At 39.8% G+C, this 20288-nt stretch overlaps 1 protein-coding gene across 6 annotated transcripts in view; it reads right to left on the bottom strand.

The window, feature by feature from the left end:
- Positions 1-20288, bottom strand: part of LOC111153534 (transient receptor potential cation channel subfamily M member 3) — a 486919-nt gene that overhangs the window by 171394 nt on the left and 295237 nt on the right. For all 6 annotated transcript variants that reach the window (XM_022512597.1, XM_022512596.1, XM_022512594.1 and 3 more), the window contains one exon: positions 7740-7914. In XM_022512597.1, coding sequence (XP_022368305.1) covers positions 7740-7914 — 175 coding nt within the window. The remainder of the gene's footprint in view (positions 1-7739; positions 7915-20288) is intronic.

Genomic DNA, 20288 nt, shown 5'->3' on the forward strand with positions numbered 1-20288 from the left:
TCTTTTCTCTTTTGAAATTAGTCATCCATTTTGACCTAGTCAGAAAATCATTTTCAAAAGAAAGGAGGAAATGAACTGAAGGCCCTTAAGAAGTCCATGTAAATATGAACAGAGTAATCTACCAGTCCTGTCAAAACAAGCATTTCTGTGGCAAAGCTTTCCCTTCAAGGGAGAGATTTTCAAGTCTAACAGATGTTTGGAACCAAAAACAGCTGTGATCAAGAAATAAATGAGGTGATCCTTGCTAAATAAACTTTTCAAGTCAACTGGGTTCCAGAGACAAAAATTGGCAGTGGGTACAAAGTGCTTGTGGTAACAGAGCAATGGCTGGTGTGCCCAGTACACGCATGACATGTAGAAAGTGATGAAGCTCTTTCTGAAAACATCAGGGAAATATGAAGACAAAGCTCATTCATATACATTTAAGAGTTTCTGCAAGTGTGGTCCATGGACCACTCTGGTTGGAATCACTGGGATTTTTTTTTTTTTAAAGATTTATTTTTTAGAGAGAACAAGCCAACAAGTAGGGGAAGGGGAAGAGGAAGAGGGAGAGAGAGAATCTCAAGTAGACTCCCTGCTGAGCATGGAGCTCTACGTAGAGCTCAATCCCAAGACCCTGAGATCATGACCTGGGCTGAAGTCAAGAGTAGATGCTTAACTGACTGAGCCCCCAGCATCACTGGGATTTTGGTTTCAAGGACAGTTTCCTGCAACCCAGCCCAGGCACACTGAATCAGGATTATTATGCCTATTTTCAATGTCTTCTGTGTAATAAGTGGTCAAGAAGTTAGCTAACCAAATCTCAGAGGAACATAGTTAATCCATCCTTTGAAATCTTCACTTGGCATTGATGGGCTGTCTAAAAGTCATGGGCAGTGGTTCTCTGAAAAGGATTGGTTTATCATAATGGATTACTCAGCTCTGTGTTGGTTTTTTTTTTTTTTCTTCTGTCTGCTGTTTATATTCAAGGCCACAGTTTACCAGCTTGGAGCTGAGCAATTCTAAAGCAAATTTAATCAATAGGAGAACTGACTGACCAACTGAGATCAGTAAAACTTCTCCCCTCACTAGTACTTTCTTCCATAAATGCTAGGTAATTGTTTTAAAGTTAATGCTTCATCCTCTCCATGTTGACACAGCATGGATGGATCAAGTAACCATATTTTATTTTTAATAAATGAAGCTACTCCAGCTTTCTGGAACTGGGGAGACAATGACACAGGTATCTATACAGCAATATCTGTAATATATTTCATGAGGGAAAAATTGCAATGTAAAAATTGAAAAATTGCAATTTAATAATTACAGGCATTAGTGTATGTGTGTGTATATATATACACACACATACTAATTATACATATAATTAATTTTATTAATTTGTCATTTAAATTGAAATATAGAAATTCCATATATAAATATATGTGTATATATATACACACACACGTGTGTGTATATACACACACATACTAATTATACATAATTAATTTTATTAATTTGTCATTTAAATTGAAATATAGAAATTCCATATATAAATATATAATATAAAATATATTAATATGATCAATATGTAATAATATCAATATAAAAACAGAATATTGGTATATAAATAGATTTAAATTATATTTATAATATGTAAATATATTATATATTAATATATTTGAATTATAGTTATAGAAATATATAATTAATATATCTCATATTCTATGTAACATATTTAAAGATATATAAATTTGAGTATATATAAATTCAATGTAATAACATGTATACAGACCTCCAAACACACTATCTCATAAAATTATCCCTTTTATTGACTTTCCTTCAATACCATGCAGACTGATTCTTTGTTTTGTGTTGAGCTACATAAAAGAGGGTCAAGTGTTAGCTTTTTCTTGGTCAATCAGGCTGATCCTCAGTTTGGATCCAGTTTTTAAGGGAAAAAGGAGAACAGGAGCAACAGAGTCATTATATTGCCATTTTGTGTGTAATTAACGTAGGCTGTTCCACTGAATAGATTTTTGGGAGGAATGCCACACTCAAGTACTTTGTCCTCTGGGCTCTTGAAACACTTTGTACATTTATCACAGCACATGTGACCTTCTAGTTATCTGTATTTATGCCTATGTTTTAATCTCCATTCTAGAATCTCTGACAGGACCATGTCTTGCTCATTCTCTAGCAGTCCTATGCATAAATGTTAACTTAGAAACGTTTACAAAAACAACGCTTTTTATAAATAAAGCCCCCAATATCCTTTGTCTGTACAACATGTTTCCAACTTTCTTTCCTTCCTTCTCGGAAAGTTACAAAACAGACTCAAGTTTTGACAGGCTAATCTCTTACAGAAAATTCTAGAAAAGAGACAAGGTAAGATGAAATTAATGGAAACTGAAATGGACACTTGAAGTCAGCATGCTTGATATTTGTTTCCTTATTTCTCACTTGACATTCCAATTATGTCTAAATCATACTGGGATACAAACCACCGAGATCAATTACCTCCTTTCAGCAGATCTCATAGAGACAAATGATAGGGCTGTGACAGCCTTCAGCCTTAGATGGAAATCTCAAGGAGCAGAAGAAAGCATTAGTAACCATCGCACAGAGTGATATGCCCTAGGGATACAGACCACACCTGGATTTCTAAAATGGCTAGTTTTCTGGCAACTTCCTCCTAATTTTGGCCATTTTGATGCGTACTTGGAGAGAAACAAACTTTTGTTATATCTGTGCTAGGACAGAGATAAAATGGGAAGCCATGCAACCTATTTTTCCTTATTCATCTCCACTTTGCCTTCCATTTATGCCTTCAGCTCAGCTAATCAAAAAAATAAAGGGACCTTTATTAAACTCCCATAAAACAGGGAAGATAAGATTTTTTATTTGATTCATTTGATTTTTTTTTTAATCTATTCCTGTCCTCAAGATAGGCCAAAAGAGGGAAGATCAGAATTTTTATTTGATTCATTTGATTTTTTAAAAATTTATTCCTGTCCTCAAGAGAAGGCCATTCCTCAGTGTTTCTCCACCATATCTACTACAAATTCCACTGACACAGAACAATGGGAAGAGTCCTGGTGTCTGTCCCACTGGTAACTTCCCAAAAGTTATCCAGAGACTACTTAAGATCTGTAAGGCTTTCTGCTATCACAGGTCCCGCTTCTTGTCCTAGGTACTCTAAAAATCTAAATCCATATAATTACGTATGGGGAAAAGACACCAAAATAAATGTAAGGATTGGCGATAAAACCCAGAGGAACGAGGAACATCATCTCAGAATGCGCATGTATTCAGATGCCTTTTTCACGCTGACTCGTTCTCACTGACTGATAAATGAGCTAGACCATGTTTCTCTGCAATCTGAAACTTAGATTACGAATTTTCAAGCAACCTCTGACTTCAGCTGCAGGCACCTATCCCCTGAAAGGTGTTCCTGACAATGCGTGATGTTGGTTGGCTTCCTTGGTCAGCAGCAAAAAGTGGAATCTTAGTACTAAATCTTAGTATTTGAAAATGTAGGTCATTGGGGTGCCTGGGTGACTCAGTTGCTAAGCATCTGCCTTCAGCTCAGGTCATGATCCCAGGACCCTGAGATGGAGCCCTGCATCAGGCTCCCTGCTCAGCGGAAGCCTGCTTCTCCCTCTCTCACTCCCCCTGCTTGTGTTCCCTCTCTTGCTGTCTCTCTCTGTCAAATGAATAAATAAAATCTTTTTTTTTTAAAGATTTTATTTATTTATTTGACAGACAGAGACCACAAGTAGGCAGAGCAGAGCAGAGCTGAGCAGAGAGCCCGATGCAGGACTCGATCCCAGGACCCTGAGATCATGACCTGAGCCGAAGGCAGCGGCTCAACCCACTGAGCCACCCAGGCGCCCAATAAAATCTTTTAAAAAGAAAAAAAGAAAAGAAAATGTAGGTAATCCAATCTAATGCTCCTGGGTGGCATTAATCTGTTTCTGTTTGCAGTGTTTAGTCATTCATGAGTCAGAAAAAAAAAATTGGTAAGATTTTTAAGGAATGAAATTAGTTAGGGAAAGTGATCTGTGACTCATTTTAAACTATGACAGATGAGAAATAGAAAATCTAGTAGGACAATAAGGGAAAAAGAGAATTTGGCCATTTTGGGGGGAGCTTGTGCCATAGAGCAGAGAGCCATTTGTGTGGGAATAGATAGAGCCTATCTTCCTCTATCACCAGTAATCTCATCTACAAAAGTTAATTAGTTTTGCCAATTATAATTTGCTTCCAAAGTGATGCCATTTCAAATTCATATTCTTGGAAGGTGGTTAATAACAGGGAATTTAAAGGCAAAATAGCAAGTTCACAAAAGTTAAACCAGAAGGTATGTAAATTTCATTCACTTCTTTAAGATTATAAAATGAAAAGCTTTAGAGTTGAATATACATATTTACCAGTCTTTGGACCTGTATTATTTATCTAACCATCTGTAAATGAGTTTAAAACATTTTAAAGCATATTTGAATAACCAAAAAAAAAAAAACAAAAACCCAAAAAGCAAAAATCAATGACTCCAAACTCTGATTCAGGTTTAGTAACAAGGTGTTTTCTATAATCAATTTTATATGTACAATTATACCCATTTATTTATATATGTTTGTCTATTTGAACATATAGTTACACATTTATATTTATTTGTAGTGAAATATATCGCAACTCTGTTGGACTTTTTGGCAATCAAAAAAGAAATTTTTGGTGAATGTAGTTGGAGATGGGCTCATTTTTGTTTGTTTGTTTGTTTGTTTTTTCAGCATAAAGAAAACACACTCCTGTAAAATACTGTTCCTTGGAAGTGCTTTTTAAAATCAGCTACACATGTGTGGCTAGACAACGTCTTATTCAAGCGAAATAAACATGATTAATTCTGGCAGTTATTCAAATGACACAGAGCAACGTCACGAATTCATTTGATCAGGATAAATTTATAACTGCTTTCCTGGAGCAAGAGCATACTTCTACTTTAATAGCCTATAAAGTAAATAAATGCAGACTTGTATATTTGGGTTGGCAAATATAAAGTTTCTCTTGAAGTTTGTATTTTCTTAATAACTGTTTCTAAGTGTTTCTTAAAATTTTTTAAGTTTTAATTTTAATAATTCCCAAGGTTAGAAATTAGATCTTAATTCTCCATCTTCACACTGGTTAATTCTTTGATGATCCACTTGGTTTATATGTTTGTACACATCCCACATAGACTACGCTTTTGCACACTGGTCATAAAAAAAAACAGAGCTAAAACTAAACTTTGGCTTTAAAACTAGAATTGCCAATTAAAGTTAAAAGGCCATGGTATTCTGACTCTTATTTGGGTCTGGGTCAGGGGAAGGAAAAAAATCTATCTATATGATGCCTGACACTAATATTATACTATGTGTTAACTGGAATTTAGGTAAAAACTTAATTTTTTTTTTTTTTTTTAAGGAAAGTCGGGGGGAAAAGAGGAACCCGCACTGGTCAGCTTGAACACTGGTTTACAGCCAGGAATGCACTGATTTTATCTTTTGGGACTACATAGAATAATATAAAAAAATACGAAATTACAATGCAAAGGGGACGCTAAAGGGAACTTAAGTGCACCTACAGCCAAACAACAGGACCACTGAAGTACTACATAAGAAACATGAAGGCAGATGCCACAAAATCCATTTCAGTGAATTTTTGTAATAGACCAGGAAGAGTCCTGACCTGGGATCGTGGGCAAGCACATAACTTCTCTGTGCATCTGTCCCCCCGGTTCTGTCCCTCCCGCCCAAGCTCTAAGGCGTGTACCATTTCCCTACATACAAAACAGAATCAGGAAGAGCAACTGAGCAAAAAACTGTAACATTTTCAAAGTATACAACCCATAATAGGACAAAAAGGAGGCCCTGGACCCAGACCTTCACTGCGCACAGACCTAGAAGACCTGAAATGCTGAGATCCGTAGCTTACTTCTCCATGAATTTTCTGAAAAGGAAATGTGCATTCTCAACGCAACCTCATGTCTACTTTGTGGAAACACTGTACGGTGATTACAAGCACTGGGAAGGCAGAAAGGAAGCCAAAGCTAAAAATTGTGTAAATTCTTCTGGTATGTTTGCGAAAGGAACGCGTTGCTGTATGTCAATCACTGAGCACTATGGCTAAATTTTTAATAAAATCAAAGCACAGTTGAGGATCCTGAGCTCTGGCTCGTAACCCACATGGAGGCTTTCGGGCTAGTGTTCTTTTGAGTTTTTTAGCTAGAGAATGGACCAATATTTATGCTGAAAGGAGAACAGAAAAGTAGTATCAATTTGCCAGGAAGCAAACTCCAATTTCATGCTTATGAATATTGGCTTTTGTTTTTGTGTTTTTCATATTGAAAGCTTTAGGGGTCCTGAAATCACTGTCCCTGTATGCCTTGTTAGCTGGAGGGCCCCTGACTCTCCTGGATTCAGGTCTGTACACTTGCCAGGACAGGGTGCTGTGTGAATGGCCACCTGGCGGACGGTGGGGCATGGAGTGTCCCGTACTGGGCAAGCTCACCAGTCACTCACTATTATTAGACTTGTCTACCTATTAGACTTCCTAGGAGCTCTCGGAGGCTAGGAAGAGTTGTTATGCTTTTTCCTATCTGCGTGTGTGGTGCCCAGTGGGCACTTTGTGTATGTTTGTAAAAGGGATAAATAAAAGATCCCATCTCCTCTGGGGCTCCTTTCTCCCACCAGGTTCATGGGTTAGGAGAACTGATTAGGTGAGAAACTTCCATATTTAAAAATTCAATGACCAGGGTGTCTGGCTGCCCCTGTCAGAAGAGCGTGCAACTCTTAATCTTGGGGTTGTGAGCTTGAGCCCCATGCTGGGTACAAGATTATGTAAATCAATAAGAACTTTAAAAAAAAAATAATGGTGAGTGCTGTGAACTGTGTAAACCTGGTGATTCACAGACCTATACCCCTGGGGCTAATAATACATTCTATGTTTATAAAAAAATTTAAAAAAACAAACAAAAAATAAGTAAAAATAAATAAATTAAATGACTCCTCCTGAGTTTTCTTCCTTAAACTTATTCACACCTCAGGATGAGCTACTTTGATCAATAATACGCGAGTGCTTGGATTTTTACCACTCCCTAGGTGGGACCTCAGATTGGTAGGGAAGGCGGGAAGGGAGGTCCTTCTTGGGGTTGGGGCTTTGGACTGTTGAAAATACCAACAGGGGACAGATAGACCAAGGAAAGTTCATGGGCAGGAGGCCAGGAAGGACGTACAGAGGACCAGAGTGGTTAGAGGTTCTGCTTTTTGAGCTGATCTAGAAGGATTTGACAGCACAGGCCACCCAAAATTTTGGTAAACCTTTGGCCTTTGTAAACATGCAGCGGTTTGGTGAAGCTGGTATTTGGAGGCTGAACCTGAAAGCTGCACATCCCAGCTTCTCCCAAGGTTCTTGCATGAACCATAGGGTCTGGATTAGCTGTCCTTTATGTGTTCAAACCCAGTCCCTGCTTCTCCATAGTGGGAAGAGCAGAAGAGAGAAGAAATGAAGAGAAGAGACGTGCTATGACCCCTCTTTCCCTTTTTTTCTTCCTTATTAGTCTGGTCTAGTGGGGTTTTCATGGAATTTCTCACTTCATAGGACATCTAGAATATCTTCCCTACCACCTTCCCAGACCAAACATCTCCATCAATGGATACCATCTTTCAGAGCTTTGAACACAGGCTTTGTACTCAAAGGTCTCTTACAGGGCCTGGTAAATTACCTACCCGCCTTCTTCTGAATATTTATGCCCAAATGCCAGGATGTCAGATGCCCGTCCACTCCCATCACAGACAACAACAGGCACTGGAGGGGTGTCTCGAAGGTACTCCAAGACAATCGAGATCACATTGGGTCCTCCTTCCACAATGAGCGCCACCACTGGAACACCTTGACCGATTCCTGCATTAAAAAAGGAAAAGAAAAGGAAAAAAAAAGAGAAAAGAACACAAAGCAGCAAACCAAAGAAACAAAAAAGGGAAACAAAAAGCACAAACTAAAATTACTGAGCACGGGGGAGATAACAACATATGAAGGGAAAAAATACGGAGCAAAAATTGTACAGAAAATCCTTTTGCAGAATCTTCCCACCACAGAGTCTATCTGACTTTGCCCTCTCCCCGGACAGAGCTCCCGGGGTGCTGGGGCCGGTGAAGGCACCCACCACCCTACTTTCCGGGGGCGGGGTGTGTGTGCACAGGGTGAGGAGAGAGAGGAAGGAAGGTTAGTAGATGAAGTCCTGAGTCAGCAACCGGAAGACTGGAAGCTAAATGTGACCTTAAGCAAGTCTCCTATGTACCCAGTGGTTCAGTTTCTTACGTGGAAAATGGGAATTTAAAACAGGTCAGATCCCTGATGTCATCACAGTGCTAAGAAAACACCTGAAAGGTTCCCTTTATTAAAGATTATTAAAATCAGCTGGGGACAAATTTACACTTGTTGAGTCAACTACTGGCTACATTGGGGGGGGGTCTATGTACATCTGACCATAAATGATCTTCTGGATTATGGGTTCTTAACAGCATAGTAGTCATGATAAAGAATCCGGGAGACATGGCATCTGCCATCTGCCTCTTGCCATTACTGTGTCCTCACCACTGAGCAAGGCACTAGGCACATGGTGGGCGGTCCGGAAACAGGTGTTGAATTCAGTTGTTGAATTCTGGGGTGTCCCAGACCTTTTCTAAAGTATTTCAGCGATTCATGGTGAGCTCAAAGATGTAAAACTTGCCCTAACATCAGCAGTCACATAGGGTTCAACCCAACATATTAAAGACGAGTATTAAAAACGAATGTCCATGAGAGACGACCATGAAAAAGAAATGAAGTTCATTTTCAAGTGACCTCTCCAAGTGTCATCACGGTTCATCGAACTACTTCTTTTGCTCATTTTGGTATCACACAGCATTTTCTCACTCTTTACCTTCCCAGAATAGTTAAGGAATTGAGCAGTACCATAAAAATGAGATGGTTTAAAAAAAAAAAATGAGATGGTGTTATACAGAGAAGCTATCTTAAAAAAGAAATAATCAAGATTCTGTACCACTTCTGTAAATACGAACTAAAAAAAAGGACTTTAGTCATCTCAGTTTTTCCCTTGCCCCCTCCTGTTGTGGGTTTTTCCCCCCCCCTTTTATCCAGAAACTGCTGCCCTGTGAGAAATAATAGTATTTCTTGCTCCATTAAGAAGGGATTGTGTTTAACGTGGGTGACCTGTTACACTTCTACAGTATTATCAGTATCCTGGGGACTTCTCTTCACTAAGTCAGTGTTTTTCATGGTTTGATTTTCATCTTAAAGGAATGGTCCACAATGTCAGTTACACAAAAATGGGTGCTATTTTTAAATCAACATATTAAAAATGCAAGAAAATGATGATTGTGGGTCCCAAGATTTCTTTTTGTACTCCAGAGGGAATTACAGGAGACGGATGACCCATGTGTGATTGGATGTTCCTGTGGATGGAGAACGTTTGAAAATTCCTCCTTTAGGTCCAAGGGGAGGGAAGCGGGAAGAAGGAAGCAAAAGGTCAGTGCGGCTCCCCTTGGGCTCAAAGGCCATTAATGATTCAGACAAAATATCCCTTTAAAACTCCATTTATGGGGCGCCTGGGTGGCTCAGTGGGTTAAAGCCTCTGCTTTTGGCTCAGGTCATGATCTCAGGGTCCTGGGATTGAGCCCCGCATGGGCTCTCTGCTCAGTGGGGAGCCTGCTTCCCCCCTCTCTCTGCCTGTCTCTCTGCCTACTTGTGATCTCTGTCAAATAAATAAATAAAATCTTAAAAAAAAAACCTTCCATTTACATGTCTATGAAGGAGATTTTTTCCCCACTGGTGATCCTGAGGATTAAGTAAGTTCCTGTTGAAAGGCTCTTTGAAAATCAAGGGCTAACTTGAAATGTTAATACAGCACACTTGTTTACGAAGAGAATTTGCTGACATAGGAAATACCCATCCCTACATGGATTTGTATTTTCATACATGTTAGAAAAGGGTCTCTTTTCCAATATCTAAAATTTTTATGAGGCATTTCCCAAAGAACTATGATATCTAATTTTTCCCTTTTCCTTGGGTTAGTACATGTATTGTAGGGCTTCATATCAAGGAACAGTAATACGCCATTCTAGCTGTTTTATACCAAATGATATATTTAGATTCATTCTAGGATCTTCCAAGAGAGGCATTTGCCAAATTCTGATCTTGGGCATTGATTCTGTCGGTGGAATCTTTACTCTGACTTACAAACCAATTGTGATCCACTCAATGATCTCATGGAGAACGAAGTCTTAGAATGAGCCTTCTAGAATTTCCAGTCATCTACAACCTACCAGACAACAGCAAGACAGCTGGAAACTTCTCTTCCCTTTGAGGGGATACATAGGATCCCCTCCAAAGGATCAATTTTCATAGGGTGACTTGAGAGCAATAAACTGTCAAATGACTTCATATCAGTATTTTTATCAAATTGTTGTAACCGTAGAAACACAGACACATTTAAGATGATCAAATTTCCTATATTTGGAATGAAGCCATTATCAATCACAAGGATGAGAAAAACTATATTAATTTATATTATTATTATATCCATGCTAGTATATATCCAGTGTTAAAAATTGGATGAAGTATCAAGATATCATCTCCTTTTTCAACAGTTCTGATTATATCTGGCCTCCAAATTCTCTTCCATTTCCTACAGTGATAATACATGGAAATTTGTTCCATAGACAACAAAAGCTCTTATAGTCTAAAATAAAGTACTTACTGTCTAAAATAAAGTACTCTTGAATTTCTTAGTTATGGGAGGTAGAGAAAGAGGCTATATCTAAAAATTTCATGCTTTATGTAAACTTCCAGAATATGGTAACATTAAGTCTTTCTGTCAGGAAACACACACACACACACACACACACACACACACACACACACACACACCCCGCCCTTGTTTCTGAGACAAGAAAATGACATCAAATAATCAGTAATGCACAAAAGCAGTGGTCCTTAGCCCATTTTTTTGGAGACAAGGGTCTTCGAATACTTTTGTGACTCTGATGAAAGCTAGTGACTCTTTTCTCCAGAAAAATAAATACACATAGGGATAGTCAAAAAAGTGTGTCTATGCAATTTCAAGGGTATACGGATCTTTGAGAGTGACTCATGAAAATCCTGCAAGTGGACCCTTATAAAACTCCACCCTAAATTAAGCACATTATTCTTTGAAGCCCTGTGAGAGATGATCTGGAATGGGTTTTCAAGTGAAACTCTATGCCCAAGGGAACTCTGTCACACTGTTGCTGTTCAGGTACACTGACGGGCTACACTCCCACAGCAAACACACTGTCTGTAGGACATCACCCTTCTCTTCGTTCTCTCTCATTTTATTTCTTCTATTCACACTTAAGTTTCCAAGTTACATTTTGGACACAGGATATTAAAAATACCCTAGAGGGGCACCTGGGTGGCTCAGTGGGTTAAAGCCTCTGCCTTCGGCTCAGGTCATGATCTCAGGGTCCTGGGATCAAGCCCCACATCAGGCTCTCTGCTCAGTGGGGAGCCTGCTTCCCCCTCTCTCTGCCTGCCTCTCTGCCTACTTGTGATCTCTCTCTTGGGGGTGCCTGGGTGGTTCAGTGGGTTAAAGCCTCTGCCTTCGGCTTGGGTCATGGTCCCAGGGTCCTGGAATCGAGCCCCAAATCAGGCTCTCTGCTCAGCAGGGAACCTGCTTCCCTTCCTCTCTCTGCCTGCCTCTCTGCCTGCTTGTGATCTCTGTCAGAAAAAAAAAAAAATCTTAAAAAAAAAATACCCTAGAGATAGTCACAAATACAAAAATTAGACTCTGTAGTATATGACCTCTTTAGTTAAAAAAAAAAAAAAAGCTTCTAAACTACCAAGAAGAATACATTTTCTGTTTAGGACATAAAGAAAACATTTTTCTTTCTGGAATCCACTGCATATTCAGCTTGATTCACATGGCCTGCTACTATTTTCTTCATGCCCATAACAAAATTAATATAAATTCCTTTGAAGATAACTGCAAATTTATACCATGCTCAGCTAAACCTACTAGCCATTCACACACACACAAAATAGTTGTTCAGATTTATAGTTTTAAAAGCTATAACCTCTATTATTCAGGAAACTTTTTTCATTTTATCTAGAGCCCTCAGGGACTTTTTTTTTTTTTTTTTTTTTTTTTTTTTTGTGAATACATTTCCTGTGCTTTGGGGAAAAAATAGGTAAATACCTTAGTTGATCACAATAATTTTTCGTTTTCTACTATAACCAAAGGCTTTCCTTTGAAATCCAAAAGATTTCCATTACAATTTAATTTTAGAGTAATGTGGAGTTGCTTAAGCAGGAAGAAGCAAGATGCTTGCCACACTCTCAAGCTTTTGCAATGTTGTAGCTAGAAGCATAGCCTTCGAAACTGTGGGTTGGTTAATGGATTTGACAACATTCCAGGTTGACCTAGGGCTTTCAAATTACAAACTGAACCCCAGTTCACTGTTCTTTGCAGAAGATAACCTCTTGGTCTTCTGTCACATTTTGTTCTCGCTTCAATGTCCTTTAGCTTGGGCTCCCAGTAAGGCAGAAAGTATCAAATTTGGCTGAAGCAAAAACTGGGTTGGGTGTTGTGAGGAAGGGAGGTAGCAGGAATAGGAGAATGTCTTAAAATTCCAAAAGGCTTCCCCCACCTCCTTTCTTGGGGCTGACTTGAGATTGCAATCTATGATCAGTTCAGACACTTGTGAAAACATTCACAAGTTGTAGTGAAATGCCTGGATAATATGATAGGTTTGATCAAAGGAAAGAAACACTTTGGTTTTATGTCAACATCACCATATATGATCTAAAATGCCTATGGGCCTAAGGAATATTTTATTTTATGTTGGAAATTGTTCATATTTACATGAGGATGGAGTATGGAATGTTGATCTTAGGTAGGCCATCATGACATAAGCCACAGATTAGGTGGTTATTATAGGAGAGACCATGTAGAAAGGAAGGTTCAAACTCTCCATGAGAGACGACTTCCCAAAGATCTTAATGCATTCAAGACTAAGTCTGCCAATGGTGGGTGGGCCTTTCTGTCAAGCCCCTAAAATTGTGTAGCAATAACATGAACACACGTAATACCCTGGCCTTGCCACCTCTGGGATTATGTGACTCTTGATGATTTGGAAGTTTGTGTGGAGAATTCACACGCTCTGAAATTATGCATATGGTAGGATTTTACCAGTATATTTTATATTTCACAATTTTAAAGTTGCGTAATTAAAATTGGCATATAATTTTAAAGCATTGGACATATCCCCTTCATCCAACTTCTTACTTGAATTGCCTGGTCTTTGGTTCACTGGTTGACTCTACCAACAGAACACTATCTACTATCTCCTATATTTGGACCACATAATGAAGCCATAAAAACTCAGCAATTGCCCAAGATTTTGCATTTCTCAAACAGAACCTTGCACGGACTTGGAGGGTCTTAGTGGTTACTATAGTGATGGGAAGATAAGCAGTAAGCTGTTTGCCTCATTTTAACAGACACCAATTTTCTGCCCACTCAAGTAGTAATGGCTGAAGTTTGCGTAATACACAACTTTCAACAGATAGGTTCAAAGTGAGATTCTTGAAGTTCTTATCTATTTAGTGTATCTCTTTTATGGTCAGAGAAATTGTGGATAGATTTATGAAAAGGACGTAAATCTGGTAATCACTTGTATTCAACTGACAACACTCAAAGCTATTCTTGTTTATTAAGTTTATTAAGGTGCTTCTTATAATTAGGAAGATTCATAACCCTTGAATATTTAGGAACAACTATAGAATATTACAGTCCAGAAAGAGAGTATTTTAATATGCTGTATTTTGTGAAAGGAAACGTAATTGGAAATGGTTGAGCTATCAAGGAACAGGGTGAGCCCAAGAAAATATCTAGGGAATGACATAAGAAAAAACTCTAGAAAATGACATAAGAAAACACCTTTCCTTCTTCTGAAAAGATCTTCTCAGTCTTCTGTGGAGCAGATGTTTTGGATATTGCCTTCATGTTTTAGAGGTAGGATATACTATCTACTCAAGACAACAGAACTATAACTGGAATGTGGCTGGCCTTCCTTGAAATGAGTAATAAACCCAATTAATTATCTGTTGGTGAATCATGGTGGTATAACAATTGGTCAACACCAAACCCACTGCAAACCACTGCTATGCGTCATTGTAATTACTATATCTTTTTGCCACTATAATTCTGCACCTAAATTGATGCTTAGGAAAGCATTTGGAGATACAAAATACTGCACAAACTCTTAGGCAGCGAAAATAAAGCCACATACAACAAGATGCTTCACTTGTGAATGCTTACGGTTCTTGAGTGGGAAGGAAATTCCTGGAAAGATGACTGGGGTCTTTCCTGGTGGTTGGGACTTCCCAACGTATAACTTTCCAATTCCCTTTAGGATTAGGCAGTGGGAAAAGAATGCGAATTTCTTAAATGTCCTTTCTGGCCATCACCAATTCCTATGGCAATTCCCTTACTGATATTCAATGTAATGGGTCCCCTCCCTATACAGTCCTTCCTGTTTACAGCTAATGCCAGTATGCCAGATAAACACACATTGTATTTTATCTTGCCATTTAATCTCAGCAAATTTGGCTGGAGACAGGTGGTTGTTAAGACACCAAAGATACAGAGTTCGAATTAATGGGAAAGCCTCTCCTAGTGATAAATGATTGAAAGCTGGTGGTGTAGCCTTTCTTTTCCTGGGGACAGAGAATGCAAAATCTATGAAATTAATGTGGCAAAACCCTTTTTGTCCAGCCTCTTTTCAATACTGTTGAACTCATTTATTTTAAGCGTTATCCATGCTACCGGTATTTCATGGGAATGCTGGACTAGCTCCCACTGGCTGGCTTTTCTTGGAGATTTTCTTGCTTTGATTTTCTGTCTGGTCATCAGAAATAAGGACATACTGGGAGGGTGCATGAGTGGATTAAGTGAGGCATCCTGTAGGCCAGCCACGGTACACTGTGGCATGTGTACCACACCACACGTGTCATGTCCTCCATGTCCACACTCCCCTGTCAGAGAACTGACCCATCCATAGAAGGTTGGCCTTATTTAGCTTCTTTCAAAGCAGTTGGACTAGAGGATTTCAGAGCTGCAGTGGGCCACACTTCCCTTCCTGGAATTGGAGTGGAAATCCCTAGGCCTGGAGTGAGTAACTATAAAGTGGGCTGGTGGGAGTGAAGCCTCTGTGAGCTGTAGCTCTGGTGGGATCCTGAAGGGTGTTTAACCAAGCTGAGAAGAATGTATGTGGGAAGAAAGGAAAGGGTAGGGGGTACCACAGAGAATGGATTATATGATCTGAGTGAGGGGAGTGAAAGGGTGTGTGGTGTGTGTATGTAAGTGAGAGACAGAGAGACAGACAGAGAGAGAGGGAGAGAGAGATTTATAATTAGTCAGTATTTATAAAACATGTAGAACAGAGTCTGACACTTGAGGGCCATATGGTTAAACAAACACATATAAAGATTCTTATTTATATTTATTAAGCTTATGCAAGATTTCTACTTTAAGTATATGTAAATATTCATGAGGAGGAAAGAAAAATAAATGCATTTCATATGTTTAAACCAAAAGTATGCTCTACAAATTATTTGAAACATATTTTTCCAAAGTTTGAATGTTCTCTCACATGGACCAATAATAAGCTTAGGAAGACATTTTTTTTTTTTTAAATCTTGTATCTGAAAGGCTAAAACTTTCTGGTTTGGGGTAGGTGACTCTTTCTGGAGGGGGGGGTTTGGTGACTTTTTGCATTACTCCCCAAATGCCTTCTACCTTGGGCCTCTCCTTGGTGCTTTGATCAGCTTAGAAAGCCTTTTGAGTTCTGTGGGTTGGACAACAATGTAAACACCAGATAACAAAACCCATAAACTGACTCCAAGTCTATTATATGCTAATAAAGTAACTTGGCCTTTGACTTAGTCAATGGGAAACAGCCATCCCCTCATGGCCAGCCAGCTCTGATTGAAATATCGTGCTATTAATGTTCACATATTACCAGGACATCCAAGTCACATTCTCTGTGAATTCTTTCAATAAATAGGGACCAGCCAGTCCCAGGGGCTGCGGGGCAAGTATCACTTTAATAAAAGGAAAGAGCCAGTGTTTTCTTTGAGGCCATTGTTTGCAGGCTGAATGTTTTAATGTGATTGATCTAAGTCTACAAGAAAAGTCGCCCAGACAAAGCTAGAGGCTTCTTCGTTTCTACTCTGTTCAAAACCCACATCAAAAGGCATCCCCTGCCTTCTCAAATGTAAGGTAATCAGAATGGTTCTAACTTATTTTACTTTACAATACTTTGCCTATCGTCCCCTATAAATGTGCCAGGATCTAGGTCCACAGCCAAAGTTCCTTTGGCTTCTTGGTGGAATTAGCAGGCAGCAGAGCAGCCCAGGGAATTATGGATTGAACAAAGCCTGGAAAGACCCAGCCCCCAGGGCAGGACAGAGGTGGGAGGCGAGGGAGGCGATAGGAAAGAGAAATATTGCAGGTAATGGCAAAATGGTGACACGTGTATTAAATTGCCCTTCCAAAAAACAAACAAAAAACCCTCTTTGTATCAGTTAAGACAGGCTGCAATTACTTCTTCCCACCCCAAATGTGAAAAGGTCTCTTCTCTCTTTAAGGAATGTTCTTTTTGACTTATTGTCTGTGAGGAACTCATACTCACCCTGCAGTTCTCAGGTTCAAAGACAAGTCCTCCCAAGCCCCTTCCCCTCTCACCCCCCTGGGCAGAATGAACCATTCTCACTTGTGTTGCCTCATAGCATCTGCTTTTGTTAAACGCCCATGCCAGTGAGTATATTTTATAACTTTATCCGTCAGTGACTTGGTTGTAAATAAAAACATCCTCATAGTACCTTTCATCCCGGAGGTTTAGTTCATTACTGACACGTTTGGGCACCTCTTTCCTCTTCTAGGTAGGCTTATCTTTGTATTCCCTGCATGTCACCCAGTGCTCTACACCGGGTAGTTGCTCACTAAAACTCGGGGTCCAGAAGGGAGGCGGGAAGGGAGGACACTGCATTACCATCAGGTGGCTCCTGATTTCTTGGAGGTTGAATGACAATGTCATTATTTCCACATAAAGTTTTAGATGTTTTCTGACATAAGCAATTTCCCCTCAGTCAACTGGTCTGAGTTCCAGGGCACTGAGATCTGATTGGAATTCTCATGAAATCAGGAATTATTCCAAATGCCTCGTTCCTATGCTCATTGGTATGCTCATTCCTGTGGACTACCAGAAGTGCATCCTGATTTCCCTGACAACCATCACCCCCAGCTAGTTCGCATCATAAACACAGTCTTCTCTGGAGCCATCTTTAGTGGGTTATAGACAAAAGCCCACACCTTTCACATGTCAGGCAAGGCTCCCCATGTTCTGGCCCCAGCCTTCATCTGCAGCCTTATCTTCCTCCAGAAGCCTCTGTCCACCCTAATTCTGATCTCATCAGACTATCCTCAGGATCCGCCATATAAGATTCCTAGCCATGCTAATTTTTAGAGGGAAGTACCTCTCCCTGCTTCCAGTTTCTTGAAGAAGAATGAGGTCTTCCAGCTTCCCCGGGGGCGCTGGACCTATAGCTGTGTGTGCTGAGGTGGAGGGTGCTGAAGGCTCCTTGTGGGATACTGACTGATCTGGGGGAGCCATTAAGCCCATCTGGCCAACAGACTTAAAGCCGTATCTGCTAACTTGCCCAACAACAGAAACTGGTGTTTTGGGTCTCATCAAGTTCTTTTTTTATTTCTCAAATTGTTCAGAATTTAGATGAGGAAGACAGGTGCTATTTGCTGAGGTCCCTCAAAGACCACCAACTCCATCTTCAAAGTCCAGTTCAAATGTTACTAATTCCTGAGGTACTTCTTAGCTCCCTTGGGTAGCATTAATCATTCATTCCTTTGTAGTCCACCGTTGATTTGTTTTTCTTTTACATATCTTTTGGCAATTATTTTATTCTGTCTTGCTTTAATGAAAGGTTCACCCTCTAGATTTTAAATTTCTTGGGACAGAAAACCCCCTACCTCCATCCCTCTTAGACAACATCCTGGTTTCCAAAGTGCTTCACACATAGAAGGTAGTTTAAATACTTGTGAAATAAAACAAAATTAAAATGCACCATATCTGGGGTCTAGACCTTGGGACTAGCACAGCTGAAGGGACAGGAATAAACTGGTGGTTATAAAGGGACCGAGTGCCTTAATCTCAATTCTATTGATGTGTCCTGCTAACAGTAGAAATGATAGCCATAAATGGCTTCAAAGTGGCCTCATGCTGGCCTTTCATAGGCCTTAACTAATGGGACCCAGCAGTAGTCAGAGACCTAGAGAAGAAGGTGCTGAGTCACCTGGAGGGGTGCTCACATTTCGCTTGTCCTTTTGGATTAGGTCTGGACGAGTCCAGATTCTTAGCGACTCAAAGAGCCAATTTTGGTTCAGCTGTCTTGTACTTTTAAATTGAAGGCTCATTGTTTCTCAGAATTGGACCCAGCTGGAGTGACAACGTGTTCTGGCCATGGAGGGGGAAAGACGTAAACAAAGGTTTACATCCTTCCCTTTGCTGGGACGAGAGCTATTACTTCCTCCAGATAAAACGAAGACGGAGCTACATGACTGAAATGACAACCCAATTCTGTTCCGAGGGACGATTCAGCAGTGAAGGTGCTGTGGGCTAAGAGTGACCTTCATTCACCACCAAGGTTATTAAAATAACCGACTGCCTATCATACATGAGACAAAGGAAGTATTCTGATTATTTGGGATCTAATAATGGCATTGAGTCCAATTTCTGACCAGCAGTTGGGAGAAATGACAAATTTTTATTTGATTACTTGGGCATCTTTTCTTAAAAGACAATGTGTCACGTCTAATCAAATCTTTACTGTGACTAAATGCTCAGTGAGAAATATGAATGACAAGGTCACAAGGAACCTTCTTTCCCCTGGTTTCAAGTTTCTGTGTGGACGGAGGTCTATTAGGGTAACACACCTTGCCCCTTGTCCTTCCGTTACTCCTCTCCACATAGAAAATTGAGTAAACTGATTGGTGGTGACTGTGTGTCCATGTTTCTCTGGTGGATAGAATAAATCTACTAAAAGTCTCCCACTGAAGAAAATTTGGTTTCTTTCTTCCTTTACCTCCGTGGACCAGTGCCAGTCAGTGCTGTTAGCAAAGGTGTCTTTTATAGACACAAATTTCTTCTCTGGGTGGTTGTCTGGAGGCCGAAGTGAGTAGGCAAACCCTTTCGGCACTCACACTAAGTCATTATTTCCAAAAACTTCACCATTAATAAAAATGATATTTTGATCTCCATCTGCCTGACTCTGGGGTCCAACTCTCAGTTTCAGTCTTGTCCCATCGAGGGTGAAGTATAATTTATTGGGCTTTCCTGAGCTCTAACATCGTGAGCTACAATACCGTCCTTTCTCTTTCTGGCCTTCACTTCGTAGCACAGCATCTAACAAACTCAAGCCTCTGGTTCAGACCTGTGAATGTGAAATTATTTTTCAAGTGCAAATATGACCTTCTCTGAAAGACAATTTTTTTTAATGTTTCTATAGCTCCTCAAAAGGAAACAACAGTTACAAAATGCTAAAAAACAAAAACAAAAACAAAACAAAACAAAACAAAAAAACAAAAAAACCCATAACCAAACAACCCTGTTGTAAATGGAGCCCAAACAAGGTCGCTTATGAATTTCTGGGTCACTGTGAATGATCTCATGTAGTAGAGTCTGCTCAGCCAAATGGCTAAAGGCAATTTCTTTTTCTCTTAGGGGAAGGAGTGGTTGCTGAACACCTACCGGCTATGGCCCGCAGCCAGGCGGGTTACACTGGCTTACTCAGTCTGCTCAACAACCCTATGATGGAGATATTATTATCCCCATTTTATAGTTAAATAAACTGAGGCCTACAGCATAAACTGCCTATCTGAACTGGATTTCAAACCGGGGCCTGTTAGGAAATGCGGAGTCTGGACACTGTACTCTTCTGGGTTGTCTCTCACAGGGGTGACCATATGATGTAGCTCTCAAAGGCCAGGACACATTTGCAAGGGAAGGGGTCATCCATCATGAATAGTTTTTCCAGGATGACAGGTCTAAGCCAGAACTATCTTGTCCGGGACAAACGAGTACATAGAATCACTCTACGTCTCTCATGTCTTAGCATATCAGACTCGTTTCTGGAAGATTCTAAACATGGATGCCACCCTCCAA

This window comes from Enhydra lutris, unplaced genomic scaffold, assembly GCF_002288905.1.
Source record: "Enhydra lutris kenyoni isolate GAN:26980312 unplaced genomic scaffold, ASM228890v2 scaffoldscaffold33, whole genome shotgun sequence".
Taxonomy (NCBI): Eukaryota; Metazoa; Chordata; class Mammalia; order Carnivora; family Mustelidae; genus Enhydra; species Enhydra lutris.